Genomic DNA, 16,004 nt, shown 5'->3' on the forward strand with positions numbered 1-16,004 from the left:
AAGAACCTTCCACCCCAATTGTCTTGGGTCTGTGAGGGCGGCCCCGCTGCCCCCTCCCCGCACTGGAACGGGTGGTGGGGGAGACACTGCGGCTGGCCCCAGGGGTCTGTTCCGGGCAGGCTGGGTCCATAGGGCTGATGTGGGCAGAGGGGCCCACGGGCTCTGGATCCCCCCAGCCCCTCCCAGTTCTCTCCCCAGCTCTGGGAGGGGAGTGGAGTCTGGTGGTTAGAACGGGGGGGGGGCTGGGAGCCAGGACTGCTGGGTTCTCTCCCCAGCTCCGGGAGAGGAGTGGGGGCTGGTGGTTAGAGCAGGGGGGGCTGGGAGCCAGGACTCCTGGGTTCTCTCCCAGCTCTGGGAGGGGGGGCTGGGAGCCAGGACTCCTGGGTTCTCTCCCCAGCTCCGGGAGGGGAGTGGGGGCTGGTGGTTAGAGCAGGGGGGCTGGGAGCCAGGACTGCTGGGTTCTCTCAGCTCTGGGAGGGGAGAGGGGGCTGGTGGTTAGAGCAGGAGGGCTGGGAGCCAGGACTCCTGGGTTCTCTCCTGGCTCTGGGAGGGAAGTGGGGTCTGGTGGCTAGAGCAGGGGGGCTGGGAACCGGACTCCTGGGTTCTCTCCCGGCTCTGGGAGGGGGGGCTGGGAGCCAGGACTCCTGGGTTCTCTCCCGGCTCTGGGAGGGCAGTGGGGTCTGGTGGCTAGAGCAGGAGGGCTGGGAACCGGACTCCTGGGTTCTCTCCCAGCTCTGGGAGGGGGGGCTGGGAGCCAGGACTCCTGGGTTCTCTCCCGGCTCTGGGAGGGGAGTGGGGGCTGGTGGGTTAGAGCAGGGGGGCTGGGAGCCCGGACTCCTGGGTTCTCTCCCGGCTCTGGGAGGGGGGGCTGGGAGCCAGGACTCCTGGGTTCTCTCCCGGCTCTGGGAGGGCAGTGGGGTCTGGTGGCTAGAGCAGTGGGGCTGGGAACCGGACTCCTGGGTTCTCTCCCGGCTCTGGGAGGGGGAGCTGGGAGCCCGGACTCCTGGGTTCTCTCCCGGCTCTGGGAGGGCAGTGGGGTCTGGTGGTTAGAGCAGTGGGGCTGGGAACCGGACTCCTGGGTTCTCTCCCGGCTCTGGGAGGGAAGTGGGGTCTGGTGGTTAGAGCAGTGGGGCTGGGAACCGGACTCCTGGGTTCTCTCCCGGCTCTGGGAGGGGGAGCCGGGAGCCAGGACTCCTGGGTTCTCTCCCGGCTCTGGGAGGGCAGTGGGGTCTGGTGGCTAGAGCAGTGGGGCTGGGAACCGGACTCCTGGGTTCTCTCCCGGCTCTGGGAGGGGGAGCTGGGAGCCCGGACTCCTGGGTTCTCTCCCGGCTCTGGGAGGGGGAGCTGGGAGCCAGGACTCCTGGGTTCTCTCCCGGCTCTGGGAGGGCAGTGGGGTCTGGTGGCTAGAGCAGTGGGGCTGGGAACCGGACTCCTGGGTTCTCTCCCGGCTCTGGGAGGGCAGTGGGGTCTGGTGGCTAGAGCAGTGGGGCTGGGAACCGGACTCCTGGGTTCTCTCCCGGCTCTGGGAGGGCAGTGGGGTCTGGTGGCTAGAGCAGTGGGGCTGGGAACCGGACTCCTGGGTTCTCTCCCGGCTCTGGGAGGGGGAGCTGGGAGCCAGGACTCCTGGGTTCTCTCCCGGCTCTGGGAGGGGGAGCTGGGAGCCAGGACTCCTGGGTTCTCTCCCGGCTCTGGGAGGGGGAGCTGGGAGCCAGGACTCCTGGGTTCTCTCCCGGCTCTGGGAGGGGGAGCTGGGAGCCAGGACTCCTGGGTTCTCTCCCGGCTCTGGGAGGGGGAGCTGGGAGCCAGGACTCCTGGGTTCTCTCCCGGCTCTGGGAGGGAAGTGGGGTCTGGTGGCTAGAGCAGTGGGGCTGGGAACCGGACTCCTGGGTTCTCTCCCGGCTCTGGGAGGGGGAGCTGGGAGCCAGGACTCCTGGGTTCTCTCCCGGCTCTGGGAGGGCAGTGGGGGCTGGTGGTTAGAGCAGCGGGGCTGGGAACCGGACTCCTGGCTTCTCTCCCAGCTCTGGGAGGGGGGGCTGGGAGCCAGGACTCCTGGGTTCTCTCCTGGCTCTGGGAGGGGAGTGGGGGCTGGTGGGTTAGAGCAGGGGGGCCGGGAGCCAGGACTCCTGGGTTCTCTCCCGGCTCTGGGAGGGCAGTGGGGTCTGGTGGCTAGAGCAGGAGGGCTGGGAGCCCGGACTCCTGGGTTCTCTCCCGGCTCTGGGAGGGCAGTGGGGTCTGGTGGCTAGAGCAGGAGGGCCGGGAGCCTGGACTCCTGGGTTCTCTCTCGGCTCTGGGAGGGGGAGCTGGGAGCCAGGACTCCTAGGTTCTCTCCCAGCTCTGGGAGGGCAGTGGGGTCTGGTGGCTAGAGCAGGAGGGCTGGGAGCCAGGACTCCTGGGTTCTCTCCCGGCTCTGGGAGGGGGAGCTGGGAGCCAGGACTCCTGGGTTCTCCCCCGGCTCTGGGAGGGGAGTGGGGGCTGGTGGGTTAGAGCAGGGGGGCCGGGAGCCAGGACTCCTGGGTTCTCCCCCGGCTCTGGGAGGGGAGTGGGGGCTGGTGGGTTAGAGCAGGGGGGCCGGGAGCCAGGACTCCTGGGTTCTCTCCCGCCTCTGAGAGGGGAGTGGGGTCTGGTGGTTAGAGCAGCGGGGCTGGGAGCCAGGACTCCTGGGTTCTCTCCCGGCTCTGGGAGGGCAGTGGGGGCTGGTGGCTAGAGCAGCGGGGCTGGGAACCGGACTCCTGGGTTCTCTCCTTGGAAGTGGGGGTCTCCCATTGGGGTGGATGTAGCCACAGTCCTGTTCCTCTAGGCGATTCCCCCACCCAAATATCCAGTGCTGGGAGGTCCCTGTGACACCCCCCCAGCAGGAGACCCCAGACCTCACTTCTTCCAAAGAGACTTTATTAAACTGTCCCAGCTCCGCCCCCCCATCCCCTAGGGGGCTCCCCATTGCGTGGGGGCGTGGCTTCAGCAAAGGAGGCGAGGCTGCTGGCACAGCCCCCCTCCCAGGGCAGGAGCCTGCCTCGGCCAATGAGGGGGCTGTGTTTGGGGGGGAGCCCCCTCCTCTGTCTTCTCCTGCCCCCCCATTGCCCCCAGCTGCACCCTGGGGGGCTCCCCCGGCTCCCTGCCCTTCGGGGTGGGTCCAGCTGTATCTCTGAGTCCTGGGGGTCCCCTCGGGGGGGTCCTTGCGCCCCCCGCCCCGGTCAATACGAGGCCACACAGACCATCTCGTCGGCCAGCTCGTCCTCGGCCCGCGAGCGGAGGGGCTCCTCGTCGCTGTACAGGGGGGCCCCCTCCCCGTCGCTGCCCAGGGGCCCCCTGCACCCCCCGGCCCCCCGCCCGCGGCTCAGCAGGTCGGAGGCGGCACTCTCCATCTCGGCGATGGTCATGTGACAGGCGTCGGCAATCTCCCGCTTGGCAAAGGCCACGAACTTGGGGTCCCGGGCGTAGAGCCCCAGGCCCTCCGAGATCAGCACCTGGGGGGACGAGGGTCAGAGAGACGGAGGCGCCCGCCTGGCACCCCTGGAGGGGACGGGCCCTGTACCCCATTCCCTGCCCCCCAGAGCCAGCCGGCACCCCCCAGAGGGGACAGGCCCTGTACCCCATTCCCTGCCCCCCAGAGCCAGCCGGCACCCCCCAGAGGGGACAGGCCCTGTACCCCATTCCCTGCCCCCCAGAGCCAGCCGGCACCCCCCAGAGGGGACAGGCCCTGTACCCCATTCCCTGCCACCCAGCCAGCTGGCACCCCTGGAGGGGACGGGACCCATTCCCCAATCCCTGCCCCCCAGAGCCAGCCGGTGTCCCCCGGAGGGGACGGGCACTGTACCCCATTCCCTGCCCCCCAGCCAGCCAGGGCCCCCCAGAGGGGATGGGCCCCATACCCCATCCCCTGGCTCCCAGAGCCAGCCAGCACCCGGTCCCCACCCCCCAAAGTCACCCAGTGCCCCCCGGAGGGGATGGGCCCTGTACCCCATTCCCTGCCCCCCAGAGCCAGCCGGCACCCCCCAGAGGGGACAGGCCCTGTACCCCATTCCCTGCCACCCAGCCAGCTGGCACCCCTGGAGGGGACGGGCCCCATTCCCCAATCCCTGCCCCCCAGAGCCAGCCGGTGTCCCCCAGAGGGGACAGGCCCTGTACCCCATTCCCTGCCACCCAGCCAGCCGGCACCCCTGGAGGGGATGGGCCCCATGCCCCAATCCCTGCCCCCCAGAGCCAGCCGGCACCCCCCAGAGGGGACAGGCCCTGTACCCCATTCCCTGCCCCCCAGAGCCAGCCGGCACCCCCCAGAGGGGACAGGCCCTGTACCCCATTCCCTGCCCCCCAGAGCCAGCCGGCACTCCTGGAGGGGATGGGCCCCATGCCCCAATCCCTGCCCCCCAGAGCCAGCCGGTGTCCCCCGGAGGGGACGGGCACTGTACCCCATTCCCTGCCCCTAAGCCAGCCAGGGCCCCCCAGAGGGGATGGGCCCCATACCCCATCCCCTGGCTCCCAGAGCCAGCCAGCACCCGGTCCCCACCCCCCAAAGTCACCCAGTGCCCCCCGGAGGGGATGAGCCCTGTACCCCATTCCCTGCCCCAGAGCCAGCCGGGGCCCCCCGGAGGGGACGGACTCTGTACCCCATTCCCTGCCCCCTAGAGCCAGCCAGCACCCCCATACCCCATTCCCTACCCCCCAGAGCCAGCCCGCCCCCAGTCCCTGCCCCCCGCCAGCCAGCGCCCCCCAACTCACGGCTTCCACCAGGCTGTCAGCGCTGCCCCGCTGGTCGTGGTAGCTGGGACTGGGCACGTGGAGATGGGCGTAGGGGGGCCAGGGCAGGTCCGGCTCATGGGCCCCCCAGCGGGTGCGGGAGGGGGGCGGGAGGCTGCGGCTGCTGCTCTTCTCCCCCCAGCCCCTGACCGTCAGCCCCCCCTCCTCCACCAGCAGCAGTGGGGCGTAAAGCAGCCGGCCCCGCTTGGGGGGCGCAGCCCAGGCCTGCGAGGAGTCCCCTGAGGGGTGGCGGGTGCTGTGCCAGGAGGCGGTGCTGCCGTAGCCCTGGGGGGCAGAGCGGGGTGAGCGGGGCTGTGGGGGGAGCACACACACACATGCCCCCCTCGCATGGACATGCCTCCAGTCGCACCATCACATGTGCCATTGCCCCAACACACACACACACACCGTCACACCATCGCTCACAGACACACACACACCCGTCACACCATCACATCCCATTGCACCATCGCATGCACACACACACCATCGTATCATTGCACGCCCATCCCCACAGTCACACTATCACATGTTCCATTGCACCATCACATGCACACATCCCCCCATCGCACACACATGCCCACAGTCACACCATCACATATCCCATCGCACCATCACATGCACATGCCCCCCTGTTGCACCGTCATGGGCACTCAGCCCCCCATCGCACCATCACATGCCCTGTCGCACCATTGCACACACACAGCCCCCCATTGCACTACCGCATGCCCACGCCACATCACACCATCGCACAAACACCCCCGTCGCACCATCACATCCCATCGCATGCACATGCCCTCTATTGCACCATCACATGCACAAATCCGTATTGCACCATTGCACACACACAGCCCCCATTGCACTACCGCATGCACATGCCGCCATCACACCATCGCACAAACGCCCCCGTCGCACCATCACGTCCCATCACATGCACATGCCCTCTATTGCACCATCACATGCACAAGTCCATACTGCACCATTGCATGCGCACAGCCCCATTGCACTTCTGCAATGCACATACCCCATGCTGCACCATCGCATGCACACATACCTTGTTGCACCATCACACAAACATGCACCGTCACACCATCACATGCACACACCCCATCGCACCATTGCACAAACATGCCCCCCATTGCACCATTGCACGCACATAGCCCCCCACTGCACTACGGCATGCACACACCCCATGCTGCACCATCACATGCACACATACCTTGTTGCACCATCGCACGAACATGCCCCCTGTGGCACCATCACATGCGCGCACACCCCGTCGCACCATTGCACACACACAGTCCTGTGGCTCAGCTCCACGTGCAGAGTGTCTGCCCTCTGGCTGTTATGGACACAGGTTGGGAGACGCCCCGTGGCACCAAAGGAGGCGCCCACCCCCCAGCGGGCGCTAGGTGCCTGTCCCCAGCAGGGCCAGGGCCAGCATTTTTTGCCACCCCAAGCTCCCAGTGGCAGAGCACAACTGCCCGGAGTGCCACCCCATGGAATTATGCTGCCCCAAGCACGTGCTTGCTTTGCCAGTGCCTAGAGCCGGGCCCGGGCCCCAGCCACTGCCCAGCTGGGCACCGTGAATGAGCGAGCCACCCCGCACGCCTTCCACAGATCGTCCCGTCAGAGACCCCGGGCGTGCCGCCTCGTGCGAATGGCCGTGCGAGAGGCAGCCCCAGGTGCAGGTCGTGCACAGCCTGTCCCCTCGATACCTGGGGGTGGTGGCGCCGGGCTGGGGCGTTCTGGTGGTAGGTGCCCGGGATGGGCATGTCCTCACAGCTGCCCTGCCGCTGCAAACACTGCATGAGGAAGGGCGACTTCCGGCCTGGGGGCGCCAACGGGGGGGGGCGTAACTCCCCAGCGCTCACATGGCCTCAGACCAAGCCCCACCCCTTCCCATCAAGCCCCACCCCCTGTCCCTCCCCCTCTGCCTTGTCCCCCAGCCCCACCCCACCCTCAAATCTTCCCTCCCCTGCCCACCCTATCCCCGCCCCTTGCCCTGCCTCAATGTTCCTTCCAGCCCCTCCCCTAGCCCTGCCCACCACCCTAGCCACGCCCCTTGCCCTGCCTCAATGTTCCTTCCAGCCCCACCCCTAGCCCTGCCCACCACCCTAGCCCCGCCCCTTGCCCTGCCAAAATGTTCCTTCCGGCCCTTCCCCTAGCCCCACCCACAACCCTAGCCCCGCCCCTTGCAACCCACCACTTGCACCTTCCAGCCCCTCCTGTAGCCCCGCCCACCACCCTAGCCCCGCCCCTTGCCCTGCCTCAATGTTCCTTCCGGCCCTTCCCCTAGCCCCCACCCACAACCCTAGCCCCGCCCTCTTCAACCCACCACTTGCACCTTCCAGCCCCTCCCTTAGCCCCGCCCACAACCCTAGCCACGCCCCTTGCCCTGCCTCAATGTTCCTTCCAGCCCCACCCCTAGCCCTGACCACCACCCTAGCCCCGCCCCTTGCCCTGCCAAAATGTTCCTTCCGGCCCTTCCCCTAGCCCCACCCACAACCCTAGCCCCGCCCCCCTGCAATCCACCACTTGCACCTTCCAGCCCCTCCTGTAGCCCCGCCCACCACCCTAGCCCAGCCCCTTGCAACCGACACATGCACCTTCCAGCCCCTCCCCTAGCCCTGCCCACCACCCTAGCCCCGCCTAGTGCACCCCACCACTTGCACCTTCCAGCCCTTCTCCAAGCTCCGCCCACCACTCTAGCCCCGCCTCTTGCGCCTTCCAGGCCCTCCCCAGCCCCGCCCACCGCCATAATCCTGCTCCTTGCAACCTATCACATGCACCTCCCAGCCCCTCCCCCTAGCCCTGCCCACCACCCGATCTTTGTCCCTTGCCCCGCCCCCAGCACCACTTCCAGCTGTTTGTCCCTCCCCAACCACCCCCTAGCCCCACCCTGTGGCCCCTCACCTCCCCCTTGCCCTCCTCTTTGCTAGCCCTGGACCTCCAGCCCCCTACCTGCGGGTGTGGGGGGCAGGAGGCGTCGGCGCTTGGCCAGGCGCCCCCCTGGCCCCCCGTCCGGGTGGGTGTTGGAGAGGCGGCGATGGGGCAGCGGCAGGGACCCCCCATAGCCACCGTCATCCCAGCGGCGCCAGTAGAGCCGGGCGTCCCCCAGATACGGCTGCCTGCGCCGGAGAAGGAATGAAAGAAACAAAGGAAGAAAGGAAGGGGGAACCTCGGCATCTGGGGCGAACCCCACGGGGTCAAAAAATGAAGGAAGGGAAGACAAAAGTGTCAGACGGACAGAAGGATGCAGCAGGAGAGAGAGACGGAAAACGCCTGTCAGCCCAGGTCCCCCGTGGGGAAATGTGGGAGGTGCTCCCCAGTTGTTGGGAGGTGGGGTAAACCCAAGCCCCACTCCAGCTCCCACCCTCAAGAGTCAGGGTGGGAACCCAGGCGTCCAAGCTCAATCCCACTGTGCAGGAGCCCGCCCCATGAGGCGTTATGTGTGGCTGTTCCCCAGCCGCCCCACCCGAGGTGGCTGCATCCCAGCTCCCCACCTGTCCTGAGATGCCAGGCTCTCCGAGTCGTCCTCCCGGCTATTGTAGCCTTGCTGCCTCGCCGTCTCCTCGGCTGGGGCGGACTCCTCATGCACCGTCCGGGGGACACAGCTCCCGTTAGAGCTCCGCCTGGACAGACACACAGACACTGGGAACCCAGGAGTCCTGGCTCCGAGCCCTCCTGCTCTAACCCACCAGCCCCCACTCCCCTCCCAGAGCCGGGAGAGAACCCAGGAGTCCTGGCTCCCAGCCCCCCTGCTCTAACCCACCAGCCCCCACTCCCCTCCCAGAGCCGGGGAGAGAACCCAGGAGTCCGGGCTCCCAGCCCCCCTGCTCTAACCACCAGCCCCCACTCCCCTCCCAGAGCCTGGAGAGAACCCAGGAGTCCTGGCTCCCAGCCCCCCTGCTCTACCCACCAGCCCCCACTCCCCTCCCAGAGCCAGGGAGAGAACCCAGGAGTCCTGGCTCCCAGCCCCCCTGCTCACACCCACCAGCCCCCACTCCCCTCCCAGAGCCGGGAGAGAACCCAGGAGTCCTGGCTCCCAGCCCCCCTGCTCTAACCACCAGCCCCCACTCCCCTCCCAGAGCTGGGGGGAGAACCCAGGAGCCCCCCGACCCCCCTCCCTTCCCAGAGCCCTGGTAAGAACCCCGGTGTCCGGTACCTGTTCCTGCAGTGCCTGCTGGGGATGTGGGGTAGCTCGGGCAGCTCCTCCTGCCCCCCCTCATTCTCCTCGTAGCTGGGGAGGCTGCTGGGGGTCCTGGCCAGACTGGAGGAAGAGGGGCGCCGGGGGTCCAGCAGCTCATTGGCCAGGGGCTCCCCACCCCCCTCGGCCGGGGCGGAGACGGGCGCCGTGGGGCGGTGATCGGGGGCGTTGCCAAGCAGTCCCTCTGGGGTCTGTGGTAACACGAGGGGAGGGGTTAACTGGGAGTGGGGCACTCAGGCACGGGAAAGGAGCACTTGGGGGACACCCGGGGGGGCAGAGGGGGTGGTATCGGGAGCCGAGGCGGGAGGGGAAAGCGGGTGCTGGGGGTGACGGGGGTGCTGGGGGGGGCAGGAGCTGGTATCGGGAGCCGTGGCGGGAGGGGAAAGCGGGTGCTGGGGGGTGACGGGGGTGCTGGGAAAGGGGACAGACGGGGGTGGTATCAGGAGCCGTGGCAGGAGGGGAAAGCGGGTGCTGGGGGTGACGGGGGTGCTGGGGAGGGGGCAGGGGGTGGTACCAGGAGCCGTGGCGGGAGGGGAAAGCGGGTGCTGGGGGGTGACGGGGGTGCTGGGGGGGGGCAGACGGGGGTGGTATCGGGAGCCATGGCGGGAGGGGAAAGCGGGTGCTGGGGGGTGACGGGGGTGCTGGGGAGGGGGCAGGGGGTGGTATCAGGAGCCATGGCGGGAGGGGAAAGCGGGTGCTGGGGGGTGACGGGGGTGCTGGGGAGGGGGCAGGGGGTGGTATCAGGAGCCATGGCGGGAGGGGAAAGCGGGTGCTGGGGGGTGACGGGGGTGCTGGGGGGGGGCAGGGGGTGGTACCAGGAGCCGTGGCGGGAGGGGAAAGCGGGTGCTGGGGGGTGACGGGGGTGCTGGGGAGGGGGCAGGGGGTGGTACCAGGAGCCGTGGCGGGAGGGGAAAGCGGGTGCTGGGGGGTGACGGGGGTGCTGGGGAGGGGGGCAGACGGGGGTGGTATCGGGAGCCATGGCGGGAGGGGAAAGTGGGTGCTGGGGGGTGACGGGGGTGCTGGGGAGGGGGGCAGACGGGGGTAGTATCGGGAGCCGTGGCGGGAGGGGAAAGCGGGTGCTGGGGGGTGACGGGGGTGCTGGGGAGGGGGGCAGACGAGGGTGGTATCGGGAGCCGTGGCGGGAGGGGAAAGCGGGTGCTGGGGGGTGACGGGGGTGCTGGGGAGGGGGGCAGACGGGGGTGGTATCGGGAGCCGTGGTGGGAGGGGAAAGCGGGTGCTGGGGGGTGACGGGGGTGCTGGGGGGGGCAGGGGGTGGTACCAGGAACCGTGGCTGGAGGGGAAAGCGGGTGCTGGGGGGTGACGGGTGCTGGGGAGGGGGCAGGGGGTGGTACCAGGAGCCATGGCTGGAAGGGAAAGCGGGTGCTGGGGGGTGACGGGTGCTGGGGAGGGGTCGGGGGGGTCTCACCTGGCACGTCAGCTGCTCCTCACACAGCCTGTCCCCGGCCGCCTGCTCCCCCTCCTCCAGGTCGCAGGACAGCGCCTGGCGCATCTCGGGACCCAGGTCCTGCAGGGTCTGCAGCCCGGCCTGGGGGGAGACCTGAACCATGGGGCACCCACACCCAGCCGGCCAGGTGTTCCCCCCCCGCCAGCCCGGTGTCTCCTCCCCCCACCCCCAGTTGGCCCGGTGTCCCCCCACCAGCCCAGTGTCCCCTCCCCCCGCCAGCCTGGTGTCCCCTCCCCCCACCCCCAGCCGACTTGGTGTCCCCGGGAGGGGGGTCTCACCTGCAGGGCGGTGGAGTTGCTGGGGGAGGCATCCGGCCCCAGAAGCCCCTTTTCCTTCCGCTTCCGGAACTTCCGGAAATAATCCTGGATCAGGAATGTGGCGTAAAACTTCCCCACTGTGACCTCCTCCTCTGCAGAGCGAGAGAGGGGGGTCAGGACACCTGGGTTCTCTCCCGGCTCTGGGAGGGGAGTGGGGGCTGATGGGTTAGAGCAGGGGGGCTGGGAGCCAGGACACCTGGGTTCTCTCCCAGCTCTGGGAAGGGAGTGGGGGCTGGTGGTTAGAGAGGCGGGCAGGGAGCCAGGACGCCTGGGTTCTCTCCCTGCCCTGGGAAGGGAGAGGGGGCTGGTGGGTTAGAGCAGGGGGGCAGGGAGCCAGGACGCCTGGGTTCTCTCCCCGCCCTGGGAAGGGAGTGGAGGCTGGTGGGTTAGAGCAGGGGGGCAGGGAGCCAGGACGCCTGGGTTCTCTCCCCGCCCTGGGAAGGGAGTGGAGGCTGGTGGGTTAGAGCAGGGGGGCTGGGCACCGGGACACCTGGGTTCTCTCCCTGCCCTGGGAAGGGAGAGGGGGCCGGTGGTTAGAGAGGCGTGCAGGGAGCCAGGACGCCTGGGTTCTCTCCCTGCCCTGGGAAGGGAGAGGGGGCTGGTGGGTTAGAGCAGGGGGGCTGGGCACCAGGACACCTGGGTTCTCTCCCCGCCCTAGGAAGGGAGTGGGGGCTGGTGGGTTAGAGCAGGGGGGCTGGGCACCAGGACACCTGGGTTCTCTCCCTGCCCTGGGAAGGGAGAGGGGGCCGGGGTTAGAGAGGCGTGCAGGGAGCCAGGACGCCTGGGTTCTCTCCCCGGCTGTATCTGGTGGTGGTCGTGGTGGGTATTTCTCACCTTCTGGCGGAGGTATCACCTCATCCAGGAGTTTGGGTTTTGTTCTCTTCCAGATCTTCTTGATGACGGCCCGGAGCTCTTTGTTGGCTTGGTCCAAGTTCCCTGGTGGGGGTGACATGGGAGGCCCGGCACCGTGAGCTACAGGTCAGAGGCCCATGGCCCCCTGTGGGGCTGGCCTCCCAGGCGGGACTCCCAAGATGCACTTTGGCCTGTGGCGGGACTGTCTCCCCTAGCTAAGAGGGGAGAGTGCGAGGCATCATGGAAGTTATAGCTGGGTCAGGAAAATGGGGTGGAGGGATTGGAATGAGGCAAAAAAGAACTACAAGTCCCACAATGGCCCTGGACTACCACTCCCAGGATGCCTTGCAGTGACTCTCCCAGAGGCTACACCATGGTGCCTCCTGGGAGAAGTAGTCCGGCTGGGAGCCCAACTCATAGATAACAGGGAGTGAGAGGCACCAAACTAGCACTCCCAGGATGCCTTGCAGTGACTCTCCTGACACATTTTTGGTGGAGCCTGCTGGTGGCTGCTCTGACATACTAAAACACTTCCGTAACTGTAGGAAACCAGATCAACGTGCACGTCCGCATGTCCACAGCGCTGCAGGTTATTTGTGTTGGGTTTTTTTGCAGACTCGATAATAACAATAACATACAGTTGTCTCTGTCCATTACTGGCCCCACACATGATAGAAACCCAAATAAGGTGCTTAAGACTTGCTCCTGTGCAAGGTGAGATTTGTATGTTTGTTAATATCACTTTTCCCAGCAGACAAGCCAGAGGACAAATGAAGCCCGAGGTGGGGAGGGCCCAGGGCGATGCGGGGGTTTGGGTGATGGGGGAGCTGAGCCCAGGGCTGGAGCCCGAAGCCCGAGCCCCACCACCCCCGGGAAGGTGGGGGAACCCATGGGAGGGATCTCTGCTTTGCCCCTCACATCACCACCCAAGAGGCTGTGGCCACAAGAAAAGCCCCTGGTGGCTGCATGGGGCCACAGTGGCCACATTTGAGAAAGGTGGACTGTGATGCATCATGGGAGATGTAGTCCATCCGGGAACCCTGACTCAGAGAGACCCAGCAATGTGAGGCACCAGAATAAATCCCAGGAAGCCACTGAACTACAACTCCCATGATGCCCTGCAGGAATCACCAATAAGGAGGCTGTGGTGTATCATGGGAGATGTAGTCCATCCACACCTCCCAGGCTCTGGAGGAGAATGGGAGAAGGTAGGCAGCTGAACTACAACTCTCATGATGCAGCATTTTCCAGCTCAATGGCTCTCTGAAAAGCTGATTTGTCCCAGGGGGCTGGGGGGATCCCAGTTCCCCCCACCAGCTCCAGTTAATCCTTTGCCCCCAGCATGTCCAGTCCCCATCGACTCCGGTTGTGTACAGACCCAGAGACACCAGGGTCTAGGAATCACCCCACAGCGCTCGCTCGATCCCCTCCTGCCTGAGCCAGGCTGGGCCTAGAGATGCCAGACCCCCACAGCCCCAACAGTACCCCTGCCCCACACCCCTGGGCTTCACCTTCTGTCTTGATCTTTAGCGAGGTGCGGACCAGGGCGAAGAGAGTGGCGTTAAAGGTGACGGTGCCGTCTGCGTTGAGAGGCATGTTCATGGCAACCAGCCTCTGCAGAGAGAGGAAGGATAGAACCCAGGTGTCCGAGCTCCCAGCCAACCCCCCACGACTCTAACCACTAACCCCCACTCCCCTTCCAGCGCCAGGGAGAGAACCCAGGAGTCCTGGTTCCTACCCCCCTGCTCTAACCACTAACCCCCACTCCCCTTCCAGCGCCAGGGAGAGAACCCAGGAGTCCTGGTTCCTATCCCCCTGCTCTAACCACCAGCCCCCACTCCCCTTCCAGTGCCAGAGAGAGAACCCAGGAGTCCTGGCTCCCAGCCCCCCCTGCTCTAACCACCAGCCCCCACTCCCCTCCCAGCGCCAGGGAGAGAACCCAGGAGTCCTGGTTCCTACCCCCCTGCTCTAACCACCAGCCCCCACTCCCCTCCCAGTGCCAGGGAGAGAACCCAGGAGTCCTGGCTCCCAGCCCCCCCTGCTCTAACCACCAGCCCCCACTCCCCTCCCAGTGCCAGGGAGAGAACCCAGGAGTCCTGGCTCCCAGCCCCCCCCGTTCTAACCACTAGACACCACTGCCCTCCCAGAGCCAGGGAGAGAATCCAGGAGTCCTGGCTCCCAGCCCCCCTGCTCTAACCACCAGGCCCCACTCCCCTCCCAGAGCAGGGGAGAGAACCCAGGAGTCCTGGCTCCCAGCCCCCCTGCTCTAACCACAAGCCCCCACTCCCCTCCCAGAGCTGGGGAGAGAACCCAGGAGTCCTGGCTCCCAGCCCCCCTGCTGTAACCACCAGCCCCCACTCCCCTCCCAGAGCCGGGGAGAGAACCCAGAAGTCCTGGCTCCCAGCCCCCCCTGCTCTAACCACCAGCCCCACTCCCCTCCCAGAGCCGGGGAGAACCCAGGAGTCCGGACCTTACAGGCCACGCGGTGGGGGCAGAGCTTCCCGAAGCCCAGGGGCGGCTGGATCCGGCGTAGCAAGGTCACCACGTCCAAGTGTTTAATGCGGCCCCTGGGGAGAGAAATGGGGTGGGGGGAGCTGTGCACCATGGGGGTCTGCTGCCACTGGTGCTGGTTGGGGGAATGGCAAGGGAGGGTAGAGCTGGGGTTATGATAGGGAGGGGGGCTCTGGGTCCCAGGGGAATTGGGGGTTTGCAGGGGAATTTGGAGTGTGGGGGGGCCTGGGGGAATTGAGGGCTTGGGGGGTCCCAGGGGAATTGGAGGTGTGGGGGGGCTGGGGCTTGTGGGGGTCTCTGGGGAATTGAGAGTGTGGTGGGTCTGGGGGAATTGGGGGCTTGGGGGTCCCAGGGCAATTGGAGGTAGGGGGGCTGGGGGTTGTGGGGAATTGGGGGTGAGGGGGGTCTGGGGCATTTGGGGTCCCAGGGGAATTGGAGGTGTGGGGGGGTCTGGGGGTTGTGGGGGTCTCTGGGGAAATGGGGATGTGGTGGGTCTGGGGGAATTGGGGGCTTGGGGCGTCCCAGGGGAATTGGAGGTGTGGGGGGGGGGGGTTGATGAAGTGGGGGGGCGTTTCTTGGTTTTTCTGTATGTTCCAGGGGGTTGCAGGCTCAGGGGGTGCGACTCAGTGTCCCTGGGGGTTGCTGGTTTAACGAGGGGGAGGGAAGTTGGGACCCCGGCCGATGGCCTGGAGGATGGAGACCCCAGCGACCGGTGACCTGGTGACCCAGCTCAGGAGTTGCAGCTGGTTCTGGCCACGGGGGGACAATGGGCTGCGGGGAGAGGGGCCCGGGGACCTGATCAGCCAGAGGACAGAGGAGGGGAGAGGGGGCCCAGGCCACCCCGGTTACCTGGAGAGAAGCCAATGGACAGAGGCGGGTTTGGGCCGGGGGCAGCAGATGCCCAGCTGGGAGTGGGGGGGCTCGGGGCTGGAGAGGGGGAGCAGGCAGAGCCCCCCTGGCTGCAGGGGGACTGGGATGTGCTGGGCTAAGGGAGGACAGGCTGGGGAGTTTCCTGTGCTGGGGTCAGACTCTGGATAAACCCTCCTGTGTTACGCTGGCGGAGAGTCGCTCCGGGCTAGTGAATGGGGGGGGGGGTCACGGAGTGTGGGGGAGTCGGCCCTGCAACCCCGGCTCCCTGCCATTCCCCACGACTCTCAGCCAGCCAGGGAAGCAGGAGGTTTATTCAGACGACAGGAACACAGTCCCAGACAGGTCTTGCAGGCACAGACAACAGGATCCCCCCCAACTGGGTCCAGCTTGGGGTCCCGGGAGCATCACAGCCCCCTTGGAAGGTCAGAGCCCCGTCTGTGCTTCCCTCCATTCCCCAGCCAGCTCCTGAAACCCCCTCGCTCCCCAGCATCTCCCCTCCCCAGTGTGACGAACTGGAAAGGTTCTTAATGTTTTCTCTGAATACTGTGTTGGTGCCTCAGTGTCCCCATGGCAGTTCTTAAGTATCTGGCAGAGCAAAGGGCCAGTGCCCCTAAATGCCTGACACTCTGTCTCCTGGCAACTGCTGGCCTGGGCCCCTCCTCTGCAAAGGTGCCAGCTGAAGGTGTGGGAGACAAAGGGGTCAGGAGACCCCCTGGCCTGGGACAGGAGCTGAGCAGAGAGGAGGGGCTGGAGGGGGTTTCAGTCTGGAGCTGGCTGGGGACGAGGAGTGAGGGCAGACGTGGGGGTCTGGCTCACGGCCCCCCAGAATGGACCCGGCCGAGGGGTCCGGTTCGCTATATCTACAAGCTCTGTGTTAGACACTGTTCCTGTCATCGAATAAACCTCTGTGTTACTGGCTGGCTGAGAGTCACGTCTGACTGTGAAGTTGGGGTGCAGGACCCTGTGGCTTCCCCAGGACCCCGCTGGGGTGGACTCGCTGTGGGAAGCGCACGGAAGGGCAGAGGATGCTGAATGCTCCAAGGAG

The 16,004-nt window shown here is 66.8% G+C and overlaps 1 protein-coding gene across 1 annotated transcript in view; it reads right to left on the reverse strand.

The window, feature by feature from the left end:
* Positions 1 to 2,693: 2,693 nt before the first annotated feature.
* Positions 2,694 to 16,004, reverse strand: part of CACNA1F (calcium voltage-gated channel subunit alpha1 F) — an 81,210-nt gene continuing 67,899 nt past the window's right edge. Inside the window, exons 35-45 of the mRNA XM_030548246.1 lie at positions 14,049 to 14,145; positions 13,090 to 13,192; positions 11,561 to 11,662; positions 10,688 to 10,818; positions 10,371 to 10,490; positions 8,903 to 9,135; positions 8,241 to 8,369; positions 7,699 to 7,865; positions 6,453 to 6,565; positions 4,717 to 5,019; positions 2,694 to 3,464 (exon numbers count right to left, since the gene is read on the reverse strand). Of these exons, the coding sequence (XP_030404106.1) occupies positions 3,192 to 3,464; positions 4,717 to 5,019; positions 6,453 to 6,565; positions 7,699 to 7,865; positions 8,241 to 8,369; positions 8,903 to 9,135; positions 10,371 to 10,490; positions 10,688 to 10,818; positions 11,561 to 11,662; positions 13,090 to 13,192; positions 14,049 to 14,145 (1,771 nt within the window). The 3' untranslated portion in view covers positions 2,694 to 3,191. The remainder of the gene's footprint in view (positions 3,465 to 4,716; positions 5,020 to 6,452; positions 6,566 to 7,698; positions 7,866 to 8,240; positions 8,370 to 8,902; positions 9,136 to 10,370; positions 10,491 to 10,687; positions 10,819 to 11,560; positions 11,663 to 13,089; positions 13,193 to 14,048; positions 14,146 to 16,004) is intronic.

Source organism: Gopherus evgoodei, unplaced genomic scaffold (assembly GCF_007399415.2).
Source record: "Gopherus evgoodei ecotype Sinaloan lineage unplaced genomic scaffold, rGopEvg1_v1.p scaffold_91_arrow_ctg1, whole genome shotgun sequence".
NCBI lineage: Eukaryota > Metazoa > Chordata > Testudines > Testudinidae > Gopherus > Gopherus evgoodei.